Source organism: Sinocyclocheilus rhinocerous, unplaced genomic scaffold (assembly GCF_001515625.1).
Source record: "Sinocyclocheilus rhinocerous isolate Xijiao unplaced genomic scaffold, SAMN03320098_v1.1 scaffold1000, whole genome shotgun sequence".
NCBI classification, from domain to species: Eukaryota; Metazoa; Chordata; class Actinopteri; order Cypriniformes; family Cyprinidae; genus Sinocyclocheilus; species Sinocyclocheilus rhinocerous.
In genome coordinates, this window is record NW_015666181.1 from 87,715 (window position 1) to 108,863 (window position 21,149).

The 21,149-nt window shown below is 38.1% G+C and overlaps 1 protein-coding gene across 1 annotated transcript in view; it reads right to left on the reverse strand.

Moving 5' to 3' along the window:
• Positions 1 to 961: 961 nt before the first annotated feature.
• The window catches only part of LOC107732045 (RING1 and YY1-binding protein B-like), a 31,271-nt gene continuing 11,083 nt past the window's right edge, over positions 962 to 21,149 (reverse strand). The window contains exons 3-6 of the mRNA XM_016543280.1: positions 6,312 to 6,388; positions 5,968 to 6,154; positions 5,788 to 5,883; positions 962 to 2,417 (exon numbers count right to left, since the gene is read on the reverse strand). Of these exons, the coding sequence (XP_016398766.1) occupies positions 2,168 to 2,417; positions 5,788 to 5,883; positions 5,968 to 6,154; positions 6,312 to 6,388 (610 nt within the window). The 3' untranslated portion in view covers positions 962 to 2,167. The remainder of the gene's footprint in view (positions 2,418 to 5,787; positions 5,884 to 5,967; positions 6,155 to 6,311; positions 6,389 to 21,149) is intronic.

Sequence of the window (21,149 nt, forward strand, 5' to 3'; positions counted from 1 at the left end):
ATTGTGTTATATATATACACATTGCACATTTGATGACGTTTGGGGTTAAAATGTAGTAAAATCTCAGTAATCTGAATCATGCAGAATAATTAACACCCCATTGATTTGTGATTTGTCAAACATCTCCCATTCCGGTTATTACTTTGCATACTTGTGAGAAAAAGAAGATTTTACCAATAGTGTCCATCTTGAATTGCACTGATCTAATTGGGTCAGAAAACAAAATCAATACAACTTAAATGCTTTGTATCCAACAATCAATACCGGTTTGGTTGGTTAACATCACAGATATATAAACAAGACACATGGTTACCCTCGCAAAACAACCCAGTGAAGTCTTCATTTATACATGATGCTTTAGTCGGTCTACTCCTGCTAATGAGGTGAAATTCAAAGGTTAACAAAAGCAGTAACCTATTCAAAGCATCAAAGTTGCCAGTGGATCAAAATGTCCATTTATCTCTTCATTTCAAAACATACAAAGGATTAAAAGAATAATTTGTGGAAGGGAAAAAACAGCTTGATGGGAGTTCACGGTTATAATTCTATGCCGTTCCACAATTAACACGCAGTACAGTGACAAAAGTCAGTTTTGGCTTTACAGACTTGACATGAATGTCTATGAATTTACAAGTATACAAATATTCTGCATATATCATGAGGACAAGAATTACACATTTGAAATGGATTATATTAGACTTTATTAAAATGTTATATCACACATATGGTAATTACATTTTGAATTATTCATTTGCCTAGCATGTCATCAATATCAAATTCCTTTGGTCCTTCAATAAATAAAACTCATATCATATACACATACTTTGTACACGTTTATTACAGTTCAAAGGGAAGATATGCTGACCTTGAGATTTGTGGGACTGCCAGCTAGACATCTTGAGTTAATGGGGAGCGGGAATATTGCGCGAAATCATGCTTGCATCAACTTTTTTGTGACACAAATCAAAAGTACTGAATGCTTGCGAGAGTTCCCATGCATTCAGTGACAGTTCACGTTCAGCACAATAGCTCTTATTTCTAGAGTTGGGACTGTTTTAGTAAATACTGCACTGCTTACCATCATCTAAGTTTCTGGAGATTATGGGAAAAAACTCACAAGTTTCTCTTCAGATTAAAACAAGGCCGAGTAAAGCCCTAAGATTAAAATCTGTATTTTTCGATCAAAAATAACTATAAAACACAAAAGCAGTTCTTTAAAATTAAAGGCCTTTGAGAAGTCAAACCCTTTTAGTGTTTTTACAATACATCATATGTAGACCATGAAGGACAACAAAAGCTGTCAAATAAAATGTTTCTGAATACAATTGCAAAACTGGATGTTAAGCCAAGTGAGCATTGAGAAAGCTCAATTCATCTCCGAACGATCAAATCCATAGCTCACATCATGCTTGCAATGTCTCCTTGCAGTTTGTGAATTGCAGCTGGCTTCTCCATAACACAACGGATGCAAAACACCATCCGTTCAGTATGTTGACGAAACCAGATCTCAGGACCGTCAGTGCACAAATGTCCAGATCAGTCTCGCAAAAAGAAAAAAATCCCAAAACAAAGCAACAGAAGAATGCAGCCTGACACCAGGACACAAATATTTCCATTGTTTTCAGGAGCAGAGGGATCTGTTTCTATGGTGTGAACGTCAGTCTGAGGACTGAAACCATTTCACAGTGTATCTAGCACCATTGTGAGAAGTTTCTCAGGAATCTTCGGAAAAATTGTTTCAACACTAAAGGGGAGCTGTCGGCTTGAGCTACTTTAGCTGAGCAAAACTTTCCATCCGGAAAAAAAAAGTACAAAGATGCAACAATAAATAAGAGCAATAATGGTCCGAAATAGTTCAAAATGTCGGTGGTTATTGTGCACAGCGGACAATTAGATATAGAATTTTTTTTTTAAACAAAACAAAAATGTTGATTCAGCTGCACATCCAAGCACAAATATAAAACAATACATACAAGAGTGGGATGTCTCCAGGAAGGGAAAATCCATGGTCCACCATGGTTGCACCATTCGCACAAATGTATGTGTAGGTATGTTGAGTGTGTGTGGGTAAGAGGACCATACGTCCCTCTTTCAGTGATAGAAATGAATATGAGTCGACTCAGGGCAAGGTGAGGGGAAAGTGGAGGCAAAGTACATCCCCGCTGTCTCAGAATGACTCATCGTGCCCGACCGAGAGGTCTCCCTTTGGTGTCGAAGCACGGGATGAGCCCTTGTCCATGCTCTCGGAGCCGGAGCTCTGGTGCTGCTGTTCAGAGCCGACGCTGGAGGTCACTGTGGAGGACGAGGTGGAGGAGGTGCGGGTCTTCTCCTTAAAGTCTGTTATGATCACTGTGACGTTCCCCACTGTGATGGCCAGCTGCTGGGCTGTGCTCCTGTCAATGTTCTTCAGCTTGGGTCTGCAGATTTGGAGATAGGGAGAGAGTGAGAGAGATATTCAGGAGGCTAATGCGACAAAGAACGCAATTTTGAATTTTGATCACTTTTTGAGAAAAAAGATAGTGATATAACATGGCTGTATATTCGTGGCTTCAATTTTTCAAATGAATATACAATTCATGTTTCATGTCTATTATTTACAAATTTATAAAATAATAAAAAATATTATATATTAAAAGCAGGTATGACAGGTGAATAATGAAAAATTTGTATATTTGTAAAAAAAATTTTTTTACTGTACCAAGATTCTAAAGTTTTTTTTTTTTTTTTTTGAAAGAAATTATTACTTTTATTCAAATAGTACCTTTCCATTTTTAAATGGTAAAAATATTTTACTGTATTCTTTATATAATAAATGCAGCCTTTGTGAGCATTATAGACTTCTTTTGAATGGTACTGTACATTTTAAATAAATAAATTTAAAAAAAAAATCTATAATTTTATAAAATCATATAAACCAATGAAGAAAATGGTAAAAAAAAAAAAAAAAAACATTACAGATTCTCAATGGTCCCGTCCATAACAAACAATTCTATGGTTGGACAATGGGGGGCAAGTCCTGCAATTCACCTTTCACAGTATTTGCATGATTTTGATTTAAATGCAGAAAAGGACAGGGGTATGGTCGTTGCATGCAAACCACGCTGAGGGGACAAACACCTGTCCACAGTAAAAACAGTCCACCCACACTAATGCAAAAGACAAAGTAACTAACATAAGTAACAACATAAAATCAAGTCACTTTATTAGTGCTAAAATTTAGGAGTAACATTCCCTAAACACGGTTTAGTATTCAGAAATTTGAGATGAAAAGATGGTTTTGAGAGAAAATAAGGCCAGACTCACATTTATTAAACATCAGAAACTAAGAATGCAGGCAAAGATTAACAGTGATCAGCAAGATTAACACGGAACAGCATAAAGTTAAGTTAAACATCACCAAAACTGATACACAAAAAGCCCACCTTAAAATCTTTAAAAAAACGGACATATTTCCAGGGTTGTGTGCATGGCAAAAGCTCAAAGCTAAATCTCATTGATTGGCATTAGCCTCAGTTGTTAGTATGCCTCCAAGACAATGTGACACAATGAGCTCTGCTGGCAGAAGCAGACAGAAACAGAATGGTGGGACGGCAGCCAACAGGGCGTGTGTGGGAGTAAAACTGTGCTGCTTATTTGAGAACAGAAAGAGATAGATGCAGACAGAGAGAGAGAGACATTTGTGAAATCAGTGCACTTTCTGCAGTGCCTTTCGTTATTGCTGTCTGCCAGCTTTGTTCACTGTCAAGAGTGACTTACAACACATTCTCAAGCCAGACCTTCAACTGCAGTTATTATTATTACACTACCATTATTTTGGCTTTTAAATGACAGCATCAAGCATCTTTATGAGACTGTATGAAAGTGACTAGTGCTAATAGAAGTGTCTTCACCTTTCCAGAGTATGCGAGCAGTGCTGAGGGGCAGCACTTTGGGTACCAGCACCCTCAAAATGACAAATTAAACCACAGAAACCAATGCTCTTAGTGATTTTCTCTTAACAAAATTCATGCTGGCAAATTTGTGCAAACTGTGATCATTCAGTTGTAGTCTGGAGCCCTGTGGAGTAGGGAGCTGACATGAATGATACAAAAGTCCAAAACGCTACAAGGATTAAGGCCTGTTCACATCAAGGATGATAACTATAAAGATAAGGATAAAGATAAAGATAAAGTTCTAAAAATTGTTCTCAATATTAAAGAATAGCAGAGTCCACACCACAGCTATAATGATAAAGGCACAGAGAAACAATATCGTTGGAATCACTTTCAGAACAATTTTTTCCTGCTGATGAACGATAAAGACATTGACACCCAATCAGAATCAATCCTGCTATAATGAGCTTGAGAATTAAAGCAGCAGATGAGCATGCGCTTAGAATAGACGATATCGTCCGCTGGTGTGGACACTAGTTATCTTTTAAGTTATCTTTATAGTTATCGTTCTTGGTGTGAACGGGCCTTTACATGTTAACAGGTCAATATTAATACACCACTATTCAAACGTTTGGGGTTGGCAAGTTTTTTTGTTTTTTTTTATGTATTTGAAAACTATATTAGTCTATTATTTAATCAAAAATGCAGTAATAACAGTTCTATTGTGAAATATAATGACACTGTATTCTATTTTAATTTATTTAAACATTATTTATTACTGTGATGCCAAAACTGAATTTTCAGCAGCAATTACTTCAGTCTTCAGTGTCATATGATCCTTCAGAAACCATTCTAATATGCTGATTTGGTGCTCAACAAACATTTATTTTTATTATTATCATTATTTTTTCAGAATTATTTGATAAATAGAACATTCAAAAGAGCAGCATTTATTTGAAAAATTATAAATGTCTTTGCTGTCAGTTTTGATCAAATTAAAGTGTTCTTGTTGAATAAATGTTATTAATTTAAGAAAAAATTGATATACTACAAGTAGACAGCAGGAATGTGTAAAAAAAAATAAAAAATGTTGGTTGACTGGTAGGCAAGTCGGTATGTAGGTATTAAGTAGGAAGGAAGGATGGAAGAGTGAAAGAACAAGGGAGCAAAAGAAAGAGTGAACAAAAGAGTAAAAATGGATAAAGAAAATATGTAACCCTGGACCACAAAACCAGTCTTAAGTCGCTGGGGTATATTTGTAGCAATAGCCCAAAAAAAAAAACATTGTATGGGTCAAAATTATCGATTTTTCTTTTATGCCAAAAATCATTAGGATATTAAGTAAAGATCATGTTCCATGAAGATATTTTGTAAATTTCCTACCAGAAAAATATCAAAACTTAATTTTTGATTAAAGTTGTCCAAATGAAGTTCTTAGCAATGCATATTATTAAAGGCAATTTTCCCAGTATTTTGATTTTTTTGCACCCTCAGATTCCAGATATTCAAATAGTTGTATCTCGGCCAAATATTCATATCCGTAAAGCTTATTTATTCAGCTTTCAGATGATGTATAAATCTCAATATCGAAAGATTGACCCCTATGTATGGTCTTGTGGTCCAGGGTCACATATTAATTTACAATAGCAGCCGTTCTACAGCATTAGCCAAGAACAGCCTCAAATTCCCTCAACTTGATGGGAATTTCACAAACATGATTTCATTTTATACATCTTGTGTCCAGCAACACACATTAAAATAACTTTACAGTAGAGAGGTAACTGACCACAAACTTTGCTATGGAGCGAACTTGGATCAGGATTTTTCTCAACCGTGAGAAGGAAACTCGGATTTGTGGATTTGTCATTACAGAATGCTGTGAGCTTAGTTGCATACAAAGATAAAGGTGAGATACCTGGAGATATGGGAGTTCTTGGTCTTGGTTGTGGATTTGCCGGACTGAATGCTGTTTCGTTCACTGGGTGGGCTTTGATGGCTGTCTGACTTGGGTCTGTAAAGAGAAACTTTTTTGGTTACACACGCCATAAAGCAGAAAATCAGAAGTTTCTCACATTCTTATTGGTGACTAACGTACTTGTTCTTTTTGCTGTTGGGTTTCTTGGTGATGGCTGGGGTGATTTCTTTCTCTCGGTCCTTCTCTTTGTCAGGCTGCTCCTTCTCACTCTTGTCCTTGTCCGTGTGTTCGCTGTCATGTGGATTTCTATCAGGACGCTCCCCCTCGGCTCGATCTTTCTCAGGCCTCTCAGGCTTTTCCTTCTTCTCTTTCTTTGGGGGAGGAGGAATGGAGTACTGCTGTGCCACCTGCTGTGCCACCAGCTGGGAGTTTATCCGGGGTTTCCTGTGGGGCCGAACAGAGTTGATAGTGAGTATCAGAGTGGCACTAACTCTGCTGAAAACTCTTCACTTAACTGCTGAGCCCTTTCTTTGGGGGAGGAGGAATGGCGTACTGCTGTGCCACCTGCTGTGCCACCAGCTGGGAGTTTATCCGGGGTTTCCTGTGGGGCCGAACAGAGTTGATAGTCAGTACCAGAGCAGCACTAACTCCGCTGAAACCAGTAAAGTAAACTCTTCACTTAACTGCTGAGCCTGGAGGTTGCAAAGTACAAGTACAAGTTCAATATCTTAAGCCTGAAGTAATGTAATGTATCCTTTTCAAATGAATGTTCTGGGTTCAGCAAAACACTGCATTTACAGTAATGCAGAAATCTATGGTGAAATGCACTCAACCAGGATATATATGTTAAAATACATAATTTTCTGAAAGTATAACTAGGTCACTTCAAATTATGCATGTCAACAGAAGACTAGCGTGATCAAAATATTTATTTATTTATTTAATAAACCACCAAACTTACAGAATTATTTTACGTTTAACCAGAAGTTCATTCATCTACAACAGATGAATAATCACTAAAAAACTGGAAAAGGTTAGACAACTACAGTTCAAACACCACACATTTTTGTTTTTGAAAAAATACCAGATGACTTGACATACTAATCATGTAGCAAAATCTATGACAGTTTCACAGCAAGTTTGCTACTAGTGGTTAAGGCGTCATTCAAATGAACTCTAATTTCTAGTATGAGGCATTGTTATATCAAGCACCTCTCACTGGAATAATGTACAGTACTAAAACACGTCTGCTCTTCATCGCATATCTGCATGTAATCCACCTCAGCCAGTGTTTACACAAAACCATTTTAAAGCACAGATTCTGTGGATTGTTGTGAAGACATTAAGACATACCTAGCCAGATAAAGCCCTCCGCAGGCATTTCAGTGACTAAAACCCTTTCACTGGTCTCCCGAATGTGATGACGGCCCCTCGCCAGCTGTGTGGGTCTGCTGAATGTGTAATCTCATTACTCTACTCCTTTAATAAATGACTGTGAGGATCATAGGGTGGGACATTTGCAGCATGTCACTGTCACAGTTACTAATCAGATTAGCTAGAAGGTTTGGCCTCATTTGCCACAAACCAGATAGAAAGCGGTTTTCAATCCAACAGTCCTCTGTGCGAGTTTTGATGGGGCTTGTTTGTTTCAGAGTGGGAAAAGTTTACTCAAATGGTCAAAAACTTTATTATTATTATCTTTTTACACTCACGGGCTGTCCAAAAAAAGCCATAAAAAGTCAATACGACTTGATCTCAAGTATTATGAAAGCAATATTATAGCTTTGTGTGAGGAAAAGACCCAACTATAAGCTATTTACTGAAATCATATATTTATATCAGGTATTTACTTACTCTCAGATTTCCTTTATGCATTTGAAAGTTCAAATTTGTCGATTTCATGATACACATGAACTGTAAAAAATAATTTTTTAATAAAACATTGTTCAGAGCAGTGCTTTTCAATTAAATTCTGAGTGTAAATTGACCCTTCGCCATGCAGGAGCTTGATTGACAGGCGATCTGATCGGTTCACGTGCCGCTTGAACGGAGGCGCTACAGCGATCTGTCACGACACATTAAAGAGGCACAAAACGGTATTTATTGTTTGAATTTCTTTTGTTTTTTTTAAATTACAAAAATTGAAAGCTGACACTTTGTTTCATACCAAAAGTAACCTGCTCTGTCTTGTCAGTCGGCGTGTTGTCAGTTTCCTCTTTGCTCCGCAATGTATTTTTCACTGCGTGAGAACATGATGTGTGGCGTGAGAGCGCCATGGCTTGTCGGACGGAGCAACAGTAACTAAGGGGGCGGGTCTTTGTGAAGGGTCAACTGTTTCACCAAGTTTATGTTTTTTCAGTGTGAGAACTTTATTTATAAAAAGCACAAACCTGAAACAAAGGCTGAGAAGAAACTGCACAATATTCTTCTATTCTCATATGCACCATAAATACACCAGGATTAAACATTACCAGGTACAAAGTGATTTATAAAAATGAAAATGAATTTCTTTACTAATGCATAGTATCTATGTAGTTGAGGAAACCTTTCTTGCGCTTCTGTGCTCACGCACACATTCTGTAATGGTGAAAAGACAGGCAGCGGTTGTGCGCTGGAGTCTCTCTCTCCTCAGTGCGGTGTTTAGTTAATTAAAAGCCGAGGGGCTGTGTCTGAGATCTGAGGCAGAGCACCATGCAGCCTGAGCCAGCTCACGTTCCTCAAGCATAATGGCCAACATCTGGCAGCAGCTGGGGGTAAACAGAGGATTTCGACTGATCATGGGGGAAGAACCAAAGCCCACAAGTGTGTTTTGCTTTGTCTAAACATTTAGACTTGGGAGTCCTCTTCACCTCAATATTTCAGATCAATCGCAGTTGTGAATGTTTAGCTGTTTAGATTGTGGTTAGATTTCCAAAACTCATGAATGAAAGATTAAGGCCAGACACATGCTCTATGTAAGTGCACAAACATGCTTGGCCAAGGCATTGCACTGTGTCGTTGTATGGACTTAACCACTGAAAATAAGTCTGAGAACGCAAAAAAATTTTGGAAAGCAATGGCAAAGGAAAATGAGTCTGCACAGCCTGTCGCAACAGGTTGCCACTAGAATCATGTCATGTTGTGCCTGGTTAGGAGTGTAAGTGGTCACAGAATAATAAATAAGTCAGAATACAGTTGAAGTACTGATAGAAGCAGCTCTAGTGATCTCAAGACCCATTGGTCCGGTTGATGCCCTTCTACTCAAAACCAATAGATAACCCAGCTGTCTACTGGAGGTTTTAAGAAAACCTGTGGCCCTTAGATAGCGATGGTTCTTTCACTCCCTATGACTGATGGGATACAGCCGCCTTTCTCGCGGAGACCAGCCAACGAGAAGCCAATCAATCCCTCATAATGGGGTATCATGTTCAAGAGGCCAGCACAACTACAATCAATACAACCTCTGCGAGGAATCTAGATGAGCTTCAGGGCCCGCTGGCAAAAGATACTGGAGAGCATCTTTTAGAGCATGTGGGAATAGTATGCTTTGGGTCTGTGCTGGTCAAGGCAAGAAAAACAAAGATCAGGAACTAACACACTGCAGAATAACAGAGGAAAAGTAAACAATTTAACAAGTGGAAATATACAAAGTTAAATTTACTTTATTCAGGCAACATTTCCAGTCCAGAACATGAAAAAACATCATGCCATGAGTAGGGATGTGCGGGTCTAGTCGACTAGTCGACTAAACGGTACAGCTCTTACTAGTCGACACTATTCTGCTCTTCTGCTCACCAAGGCTGCATTTATTTGATCCAAAGTACAGCAAAAACAGTAAAATGTTGAAATATTTTTACTATTCTGCCGTTCTCAGCGTCGTCAAAATAAAAGTCCCGCCTCGAACACATCGGACAAACAGAAAAACTTACCGGCTGATGCCGATATTTAAAAAATGTCAAATATTGGCTGATATATCGGCCTTGGCCGATTTTCACAACTCCCAACTTTTAAACTGTTTTATGGAGTTTTTGTCTACTGAAATTTTTCAGAAAGACATTTCGTCAGCAGAACTTACGGTATGTTGTTCACCAACAGTACAAATCCATTGAACGCACTGTACTTTAATCCTTCACTGTCTCATTTTCATTCCTGTCAAAAATAAATATGGTGCTAGCCTGACTAAGGTCTACGAGAACAATCAGTTCATCATTCACCAGTGCTGAAAGCCACAGACAGTTGCATCGCTCCGTCCATCACCTGTAGTACCTTGAGCGCTGGGGAATTAGCTCTAACCCAGACCAGGGATTTGTCAAAAGTGCACAATCCTCCACTTAACAGGGACTTGGCTTAGTTTACCTCCTGAGGGGGATCCAAAAATCCCTTCCAACTTGAGCTTAGCCCAGGAGTCTAGCGCCGGACAGGCCCGTGATTGATTCGATTAATCTCCCCTCAGTGGATGTCCTGCCATGCGGGGAGATTTGTATCAAGGGCAGTTCAGCAAGACAGAAACAGGCTGAACGTTTGAGCTATGAATCAGTGCCAGCTGTAACTCAGCCACGAGAGCTCACTGGCATGTCAGGACTGCTGTCAACACTCCCTGAGCACGACAAAAACCACACAACACATTATTTACTGATCAACACATGACCGCCTCATCACAACCTCGCTCTGTTGACTGGGACTCGTGTATGAACACAGGTGGCATCTCTCCAGTGGACCAGCACACAGTTTGAGATGGACACAGACCAAACTCACATTAGCGAACAGACGTTGCCAAGTCGGGGGAAATCTAAATGAAGCTGGATGAGAGAGGTCATTGTGGTTGTTTTGAAAAACCATATTACTCTTACAATGGATTAATCAGGGCACATGCCACATTTAATTTGGCTTGAATGAAAATGAGACTGTGAGGGACAATGCACTGTTGTATGCAGTGTGCACCGAAAACACGTGCTGTAAAAATGACATATTAAGACAAATATTGCAAACTACTGAATGGACTGTATCTCTCTCCCTCACAGGCTTATTTTCATTTGCATCAAATTAAATGATGCATACTTCTGCAGTATAGTATGTATACGGTGCATGGTGCATATCCTTTATGCATAGAACACCCAGATGACCTACATTTGACAAAATCTGCAGTACAATATAGAACACTGTACAATACTGCATCCCACAATGCAGTGCAATGCAATGCACTTGACTTGCCTTGTCCTGCCATCTACAGTTTGACCAATGAACTGGAAGAAACATCAATCATGATTTAGCCAACAACATCTCCTTGATTCATTTAATCTGGCTCTAAACCTAAGAATTTATGCAAAAATGGATTTAAAATGTGAAATATTCTTATGTACTTCCAGTAGATAAATGAATGCCACTTGATGAATTAATTATACAGTAAACCGCTAGTATTCCATTCCAACATAGCCCTAGTGCTCAACAAGCCCTTGACAGAAACCAACATGAGTAAAAGGGAAACGTCAACTTCAAGATTAAACCAAGTGAAAATGCATGGGTCATTAAAAGTCAGAAACCCTTCACAACTTTCAAGATCCAACAGTCTCACTGCAAAAACCCGGGCCCAGCTGCAACCAGCCCATTAAGCTAAGAGAATTTCTTTTATTTAAAGGGGTCATATGATGCTATTTTAAAGATCATTATTTTGTGTATTTGGTGTAACAGAATATGTTGACATGCTTTAATGTTCAAAAAACACATTATTTTTCAAATACTGTACATTATTGTAGGTTCTCTATCTATCGCCTCTCTCAAACACGTCATTTTCAACAAAGCCCCCTCCTTTGACAAGCACAGTCTGCTCTGATTGGCCAGCTGAACCAGTGCATTGTGATTGGCCGAACACAACAAGCACGCGTCGGAAATGTAACGCCCCTTACCATAAACGCGAGCTTCATCTTTCAAAATAAATGTAAAGACAGTAAATAATGTCATCGTGTTAGAACGGGGCGTTTTAGGTAGGCGTGGCTGACTCTTAACTTTTATAAAGAATATCTCTTTGGATTTGAGACTTTAGTCTTTGCAACTTTACAGATCTTCTTTATGCACCAAGAGCTTGTAACTCTCCAAAGAGAAAGGAAAACTTGAAATCGCATCATATGACCCCTTTAAAACTAAAGGTTATCACGAAAGATTTTCTTAGCTTAAAGGGCTTGTTGCAACCCGCTATTGCCCTTTTCTGCTGAATATTCAAGAAAAATTACTCATATGTAATCATATGTTCAAACTAAAACCGTGATTACATTATACAACTTTTACAGTTTTTTCAAACATACAACTGGTCATTTTCTAAATGTAGGAATGTGTGAAAACAAGCCTTGGTCTGAAAAGACCCCCAAGGTGGCATGTGTCACCTTAAATTGATGCTCTGTAATTAATAACACCGTACATGGAGGCTCTTTAATTCCTGGAGCAGTTGGCATTTCCGTGAGACTCCGGTCTAGGCTTCAGTTACACAAATGTTAGTGGTGCAGTAAATTACGGCTGCGTTAAAATGAAACAGATTGCTTGTAGAAGCAAGACAGAATGAGAGAACGCTTCAGTGAAGAGAGGCTACAAAAAAAGTGCTCAATTAACACAGCCCTCCATTTCAAGTGCAGCATAACCAGGCAATCACTGTCACTGACTCTTGCAAGCTATAGGGGCACAAAGTGGCCTGGAGAGAGGACAATCAGGTCAATGGGATACATATCTGCTACTTATGCATGGTATTGGACTACAAGGCTGTACCTTTATAGAAGGGCTGCACAATTAATCAAATTTCTAATCGCGATTACAAGTATGGATGCCACAATTACGTAATCGTTCAAAGCGGCAATTAATCGTTCAAAGTCCACTTATGCTATTCTGCGTGCTTAAGATGCGTTTTTTTCTTTCTACATGTTAACTTAAGGGTTTTTCCCATTATATAAATTAGTTTTTAGTATAACATTACAATACCATTCATATTTTTACTTTTTTATCAAAGAAGCTGCCAATCCGATGTATAGTTGACATTTGAGGCTTAATACTATAGAAAAGCACTAAAAGTTTTTCAGTTAAGAGTGTTTTCAGCTTGTTTATTTTCATATAAAAATGTGGCATGCAGTTGCATCAAACAATGGTATAAACATCATTCAATGTAAAGTGTGATAATCGTAATTAATAAATCGCAATCACAATTTCAAGGGAACAATCGACAATTCTGATTTATGAGCTTTGTAAAAATTGACGCGTTTCAGAAAGGTGGGGCATAGAGGAGAAACAATAATGTACAGTATGTGGAAAATAATGTGTTTTTGAACCTTAAACCGCATAAACACATTTCATTACACCAAATACACAAAGTAATGTTCTGTTTAGCAACATCATATGACCCCTTTAAATAATCTGATGATTTTATAAGCTTGGGTGTCATAGTTATTTTGACAATTTAATTATTGCTTCAGTCTCTTGTGATAGATTAGCTATTACACTACCTCATCTCATTCTAAAGACATCCATAACGTACGCCCAGCAGTAGTCCACTGCTACTCATCAGTAATGGCACAAAAAGCAGCTAAACTTTTGCTTTCAAATACACTTGTAGGACCTTGTAAGGAAGTTTGGAATCTTGATGCATTTGGAAAGTCTCTCTCTGATGTGGTATGCAGTAGGGCTGCACAATTAATCAAATTTCTAATCGCGATTACAAGTATGGATGCCACAATTACGTAATCGTTCAAAGCGGCAATTAATCGTTCAAAGTCCACTTATGCTATTCTGCGTGCTTAAGATGCGTTTTTTTCTTTCTACATGTTAACTTAAGGGTTTTTCCCATTATATAAATTAGTTTTTAGTATAACATTACAATACCATTCATATTTTTACTTTTTTATCAAAGAAGCTGCCAATCCGATGTATAGTTGACATTTGAGGCTTAATACTATAGAAAAGCACTAAAAGTTTTTCAGTTAAGAGTGTTTTCAGCTTGTTTATTTTCATATAAAAATGTGGCATGCAGTTGCATCAAACAATGGTATAAACATCATTCAATGTAAAGTGTGATAATCGTAATTAATAAATCGCAATTACAATTTCAAGGGAATAATCGACAATTATGATTTTTGTCAATCGTGCAGCCCTACTTTATAGGCAGACTGCAATCTAAAAAGCAATTTGTTGTCATTTAAAGGACAAGGCTATTTAAACTGAACCCAGACTCTCTACTGAGCCTATGGATTTAATTAATCTCAGATGGAGGACTCTGAATGTAAAAAAAAGCAATGCAAAGCACTCATATTTGTCCTAAAAATACGCTACATTTTTAAGACATTTCCTGACAGCATTCGTGAGATTCTCCACTAGATTTAACATCATTCGCCTCTTACATCATGGCAGTTATGTGCAGTGACAGTTCGCGGAGTGCCTTGATCCTCTGGCGTAGCAGCATTATGCGTCTTGCTGGTGGGGGATGATGAAGCTGCCATGTGTGCGTGTGTTGAACAAGCTCTGGGACTGGGCTCCCATAAGCCATTCTACTAAGCGATTAGTGGCTTTGTGCCTGCTGTACAGAACGGAGAAAGTGAAGAGAGCACCTAGAGAACAGGCCCTGGGCTCTTGTGCTGTCGCTCTCGACTGGGTGGAGGACATTAAACATTCATCTATACCTTCTGGAGGGATTCTGCCCTCTCTCTTCCCTGAGGAAATTGCTCTCAGGGGAGAAGATTTCAGCTGTGGTGAAAAATCTAACCATGATATCTAACTGCTCTCCCTAGACATGGATGCGAAATGCAATATGAAAACGCAGCAGTTAGCGGAGTGTATAAAATAAATAAAATAAAAACACCAAATAGTGACCCAAATGCAATCTGCTGGATATTTTTTTAGCAGCATGCAGAAAATTATTGATCATCACCCTCAGGAGGTCAAACTAAATAGTATGTGAATTTAATTTTCTATTAATGTTATACATTAATAAAACTTCTAAGCAATGTTTAAAAACACAAAGTCACAAACTGTTTCATAGATATCGAAATAAAATTAATTAAAAAAAGAAAAAGAAAAAAGGAGAAAGACTTAACAAATAACAGGGCTTTTTCCTCAACACAAACAAGGGATTTGTTCCTCGAGTGTCATTTAAAAAAATATGACTGGCATTTTGGATTTGGAAATCGGGCACAGCTTCTGTGCGGGCCTGTCTATAAGTAGCAAAAAAGCAAGCGATAAAAAGAAGTTTATTTTTGTCTAAACATCTCTTTCTCTTTTTGATCCATCCAAGAGAAGGCTTCCTGTGTTGTCTGACCTTTCACCAAAGGAAACCGCACTATTAACCTCATCACTCAGACTGCAAACCAGGTGTAATGTTTGTGTTTTAGCACACATAAGGATCCATCTATCAGCACAGGCTTGTCATGTTTCTTTTCACATGACGGCCTGAAAGAGTGATCCCTTTTCTATCCAATTCACTCACCCTTGAGTGCCGCCTTTGCCTCTGACCTGTATAATTACAGGTCACTTTTCGATTCAGTATGAATGAGCTTAAAGGCTGTGCAATATGCACCCTATTCAACACAACAATTTATTGAATATTTATGTCTAGACTAGCCTGCTCTGCTAAACTAATAAGGGTAAATGCAACAATGAAGCACTTTTTGTTAAGAGCTCAGATAGAAAACCATGCTGTGTCGCTGAACTACTCCTTTGTGATTGACTTTTGCACTGAGAGAAAAACAAAAAACTGCATTAAAGAGAATATAAAAGAAGTGTAAATTATAGACATTTTTGAAAGAATTTTATTAAAGAATTAAAACAACAGACAAACCATATTCGGAGGCTGGTTGTCAAAAAAAATGGTTCTAGCAGCATTTGTTTGCAGATGTTGCTTGATTTGATAGTTTGCATGTGATTTTAAGCGACCATGTTTTCCAAAAGACAATGCTGTTGTAAAATAAAACCTTCACATGAAGAGTTCACATAAAAGATGCTTCCCTTGCCATCACCTTCATACGTTCTCTGTGAATCCGTGCCCTTACTGCTCTGAAGAATTTCAATATGTCATAGAAAAACACATCAGCAAGCAATAAAGTAAGCTGACTAATCCTCTTAGCACTAACGTCTATTTACAACCACAGCTGCAGATTGGAATGGCTGTATATTTCCTCCGGCAAAAACAGACTGACGAGCTGTCAGTCACGTCGGCTTCCATTGTCTGCCGTACCATCTTCATCAGCACTCGGCTCCGCAGACTACCGTGAGGCAGCGTCCTTCAATCGAAACAGTTTCAGTTCCTACTCAGTTAGCTGATTAATTGTGGTCACTGAACGTCGCTGACTGTGGTTACGTGATATATGCATGAGTCAGGCGAACGGAAGCCTCTGCTCCACTGACTGAATGACATGCGGCGGATGAGGAGGAGGAGGACAGCGAGAGTTGAAGGAGGGTGAGCCCAGTGCTTCCCTGCGCTGGATAATGATGTGCTCCATTCTGCCTCCCCTCTGAGAGGCTCTTGGCTGAGTGAGCAAATCCCAACAGAGCCGTCCATCAAACTCAGCATGCAGTGGCCCACAACCCCCTCCTCACAGCGCACACACGTACAACACGCACACTCGCATTCATTCACTCTCTATTCTTTTGGTCCCGTTTTTATCTCCTCCCTGGTGCCTTGTCATCTGCCTCCCTTCAGAATCACATGGCCAGCAATTTCTCTGTTGCTAAATCACTTTGAGGCCAATTTCAACCCCCACACACACACACACACGGTTCAAACTCAATACGAAGCATCAACCAGGGCAGGGAGGATGGTGTTCAGTGGCAGGGCTCGACAATAAGGACTGCCCAATGGCCCGGGGCCAGCGTGAAAGATGCTCGGGACAGTTGACAAATCTGTGTTTTTAGGCCTTCCTAATTTAAAAAAATCTAGCGATTTTACAACATTCAAGCAAGACGCGAAAGACAATTCCATTCAGTACTCACATGCTGTGTTCTGTGTATACAGCACGCAAACAGAGCTTGAACGGACAAATACATACAAAAGTACGTCAAAATACCCTTCTTTGCGAGTAACTTTGTAACTTAAACAATGATTAATCTATTATTTAATTTATACAGTGGAATACAGATGCACCGGTAGACTGGCCATTTTTTGTTTTATTTCAACCGATCTCTGTTCCGGGCTTGCACACAAGCATGCAATCATTTATCAAGATGTGATTTGTGTGGAAATATTACAAAGTCTGTAAATGGCCTTTAACAGAGGCCAGAGATGCTGAAGACGGGTGTAAAGAGAAAATACTGTAAAAAGCAGAGCAAGATCGCTGTTCACAATGTGCGAAATATTGGAATAAAATCCTAAATATTGAATTGGGGGTTTATATGAATGTATCTCTGAGGGGAACTGACTGTTTTCAGAAACGTTTACATGGTGTTTTCTTTTCATCTTGCCTTTGTATAATGCATTTAAAGTAGTGTTAATAAGCACAGCTCTGCTTTGTTTACAGCGGTAACACAAGGAAACACTGTATCGCTGTTGTTCCATAAGCCCCACCTGCTGTCAGAGAGTGAATTTGCATTCTCATTCAGGCCATCTGCTGTTTTTCCTAAAGCATCATTTAATTTGTGTCTTTGTTCTATACATTAAATTGTGCTATTGCTTGTAATTTGTTCTTATTTACTGACTTTGCACTTGTCTTTAATAATGTTTGAACCTTTGTTAGGCTAGGGCCTGGTTTCACAGACAGGGCTTAAGCCAGGATTATGCCATAGTTCAATTAGGACATTTAAGTATCTATTATAAATGTATAAATATATAGCATATTATAAATGTGCCATAGAAAAAAAAAATTACTGGTGTGCATCTTGAGACAAAACGATACTTACATGTTTTAAAATATATCAGTACAAGTTTATTTTAGTTAAAATAGCCCAGACATGCATTTTAGTCTGGGACTAGGCTTAAGCCTTGTCTGAGAAACCGGAGGTAGTAGTTTTTGCTGTGGTATCGAAATTAGAATCGAGAATTGTAAAATTTAATTGGTATCTAAAATGTTGGTGCCATATAAGCTTATTTATTAGAATAAAATATAACATGGGTCTAAAACAATTATAAGAGCAACAATTTTATTTTTTTGTGGCAGGACCAAAAAATTTAATTTGAATTTAGAAAGAATACTTAGTGTTGAGCCCTGATTGGGTCCATAAGTCTGAGATGTATTTAAAAGATGCATTTAAAATGTACTTTTCTACAATATTCTTAGTAGATTTCCAGAACAGAATATTATGCAGATGACATGAAATTAAAAAGCTAAAATAAATGTTTAAAATAAAAAAAGTTTTTGTTAAAATAGAAGCAATTTAACTGGTTGTCTCATACTTTTGGATCCCACTTCATACAACTTCATAAAACTGCCAATCCCAAATAACAAAATGGTCAAATATTTTTTGACAAATCAGCCTGGCTGATATATTAACCCATCACTACTCAATACCTCTTATTAAACTCTAAAAGAGACAAAATTTTATCTGTGTATTCCGATCTCTCATTTTCACTCGTTCTCATTTTCAGTGAAAGACAACTATTGTGCTCATTCACTTAAATGTCTACAATCTCATTAAGAAGTTTAAAACCCTCAGTTAACACACTGGTATAGATTAAAAGCTTATGCCTGTGGTTTTAAGCAGCAAGGCTCGAAATTGCGACCATTTTGGTCGCATATGCTCCCGAAATTTAATCTGTGCGACCTCAAAATATATTTGGGAGCATTTGTGCGAGTGCATATAATTGTTGTCGTGCGACCGGTTTTAATTTCTCTAAAAACGCTCAGAGTATGTGCCTTCACCTGTTGATACGGTGACCTGTCTGCCGTTCTATGAAACGTTAGGCTACATAACCAATTAAACGTCAACTTTACATTCTTAACTTTAATGCAGATTTTAGATTGGTTAATATTAGCTGTCAATCACCCAGTCACTGCTTTCCGCTGTCAGGTGACAGGGAGCTAACTACCGCGGGGAATGTAAAGGGCTGAAGAAGAGAGAAAATAAAAAAAGAAACACTGACAGATTTATTTTGTGAACCACCTAAAGTTACAAATAATGGTGCTGGTGATAGCGATCATGTGGTGAATGTTGATCCACCAGCCGAATAGAAGGCGTACAGTTTTCGGAGAGAGTGGTTGAAAGACTTCGAGTGGCTCCGCTATGAAAATGGTTCTATGCACTGCGTTCACTGTAAAGCCTGTGGGACGGAGTTTGCAGGTAACAGCGTTCGCCACCGATATATAATTTGTAGTTGTGGTGCTCCTAAATTTTTGGTGAGTGCTCCTAAATTTTTGCTGGTGCTCCTAACTTTTTGAAGTTGGGAGCACCAGTGCTACCAAGTAAAAAAGTTAATTTCGAGCCCTGAGCAGGTCTAAATGCGGATAACTGTGGATAAGAAAAGTGTGTCTAAGTGCATTTGTAGAGGCATGGGAGAATTTGACACAGTGTTAGCAGGGCCTGATTATGTAATTTCATTATCCTCAACAATCTGCACTCAAGCAATGGAATAGAAAATTACTGGATTATAAATCTCTGCTTCATCAAATTACTCGCACCGAATCGAAACCATCCTTGTTGATTTCACAAATCAATAGTGTCAAGACAATATTATGATTTTCCAAGCGGAACAAGGCACTTAAACCCTCAATTTCCCATCGAATCAGGAAAGAACCAGATCAGCTGAACAGATCTATGACTTTTTGCGCTGTGACATACTTAATATTCAATCTGCTTTCTCGATGTGCCTACCTTTACATGACACACGAGAGAGACTATCAACAACTGAAACTCGTTGAACATGCAATGTTAAAAACATCTCAATTTTGATTCAATTTTGATTCAGTGACCATTCAGAAAACAATTCAACAAGGTATCCCTCTGCAAATCTTTGGTGAGTTAAAGAGACTAGATGCCAAATTCAATGAAAAGATTCTGTAAAAAAGCCATAGTAAAATAGGACAGCACGATAAATCTCCATCACGTGCGTGCCTTCACATGGAGCAGCATTTACTACACAGAGCCGTTGTTCACTGACAAGCTGCGCAAAACCACGTTAATATATGCTTCATGTGAAAGCACGCACGTGATGGAGATTTACTGCTGATTACAGAACCGGCTTTTCTGACAAGATGCGCATTAAATATCGCATACGATTTATCATGCAGCCCTATAGTAAAATATTTGGTCAGACCAATCAATAGAAATACAATAAGAGGCAGCTCTGTAACCTTTCATTCAGTGTAAATTAAATAACACATCAGAATGACTTTAAACTATGCCAATCAGTACGTCTTGTTTTCTGTAGATCTGCACGAGACTGATCAACTACTGAGCATGTGATGCACAAGTAAACACATATGCCCTTTAAATATAAAAGCACATAGGCTGCTGCAGAAGCACTGGGAGAGCCATTTCTTCAGGTTGCACACCGCATACAATCTATATCTGTAACATTTTGTCCTGTGTATGCTTTATCAATAAACAGAATTTTTTATAATTTAATAATCTAATGCGGACCAGTTCAGAACCGCAAAGGAATTGCAATGCATCTGCGAATTGATTTTCCCCACCACTCTCACGGAGTGTGTTAAAATATAGAAAGCTTAATAAGAAAACTGGACAAACACGGAGGAGAAACTGAGAGGGAAATCTAAAGAGCAAAACATTACAATAAGGTTCAATTCATTAAGTTAATGCATTAGGTATCATGAACTAATAATGAACAAAACTTTTACAGCATTTATTAATCTTGGTTAATATTAATTTATACATATGCTAACACATTAACATATCAAGTTGTATAAAGTAACATTAATGTGTTATGAACTAACATGAATTAGCAATGACAAAAAGTATAAACTGCCATTACCCTAAATTAATAAATGTTGCAAAAAAGAAAATATTAAAATTTGCTAATAATAACAGATTGAATCTTCAAGTGTTAGCTTTAATGGATTCAAATTTACATTCAAAATCAGATTAACTTCATAGAATTTGGTAAAATGTTTCATGTGGCTTTGCATTTTATTATCTATATTGAAACAGGAAGGGGAAAAAAAAACTACTTGGACACTTGCTTACAGGGTTAGTTTACCCAAAAATGAAAATTCTGTCATTAATTACTCACCCTCATGTCGTTTCAAACCCGTAAGACCTTCGTTCATCTTCGGAACACAAATTAAGATACTTTTGATGGAATCTGAGAGCTGTCTGACCCTGCATAGACAGCAACGCAACTGAAATGTTCCCAAGTCCAGAAACGTAGCAAGGAGATCTGTAAAATAATACATGTGACATCAGGGGTTCAACCGTAATTTTACGAAGCTACGAGAATACTTTTTGTGCGCAAAAGAAGAAAAAAAAAG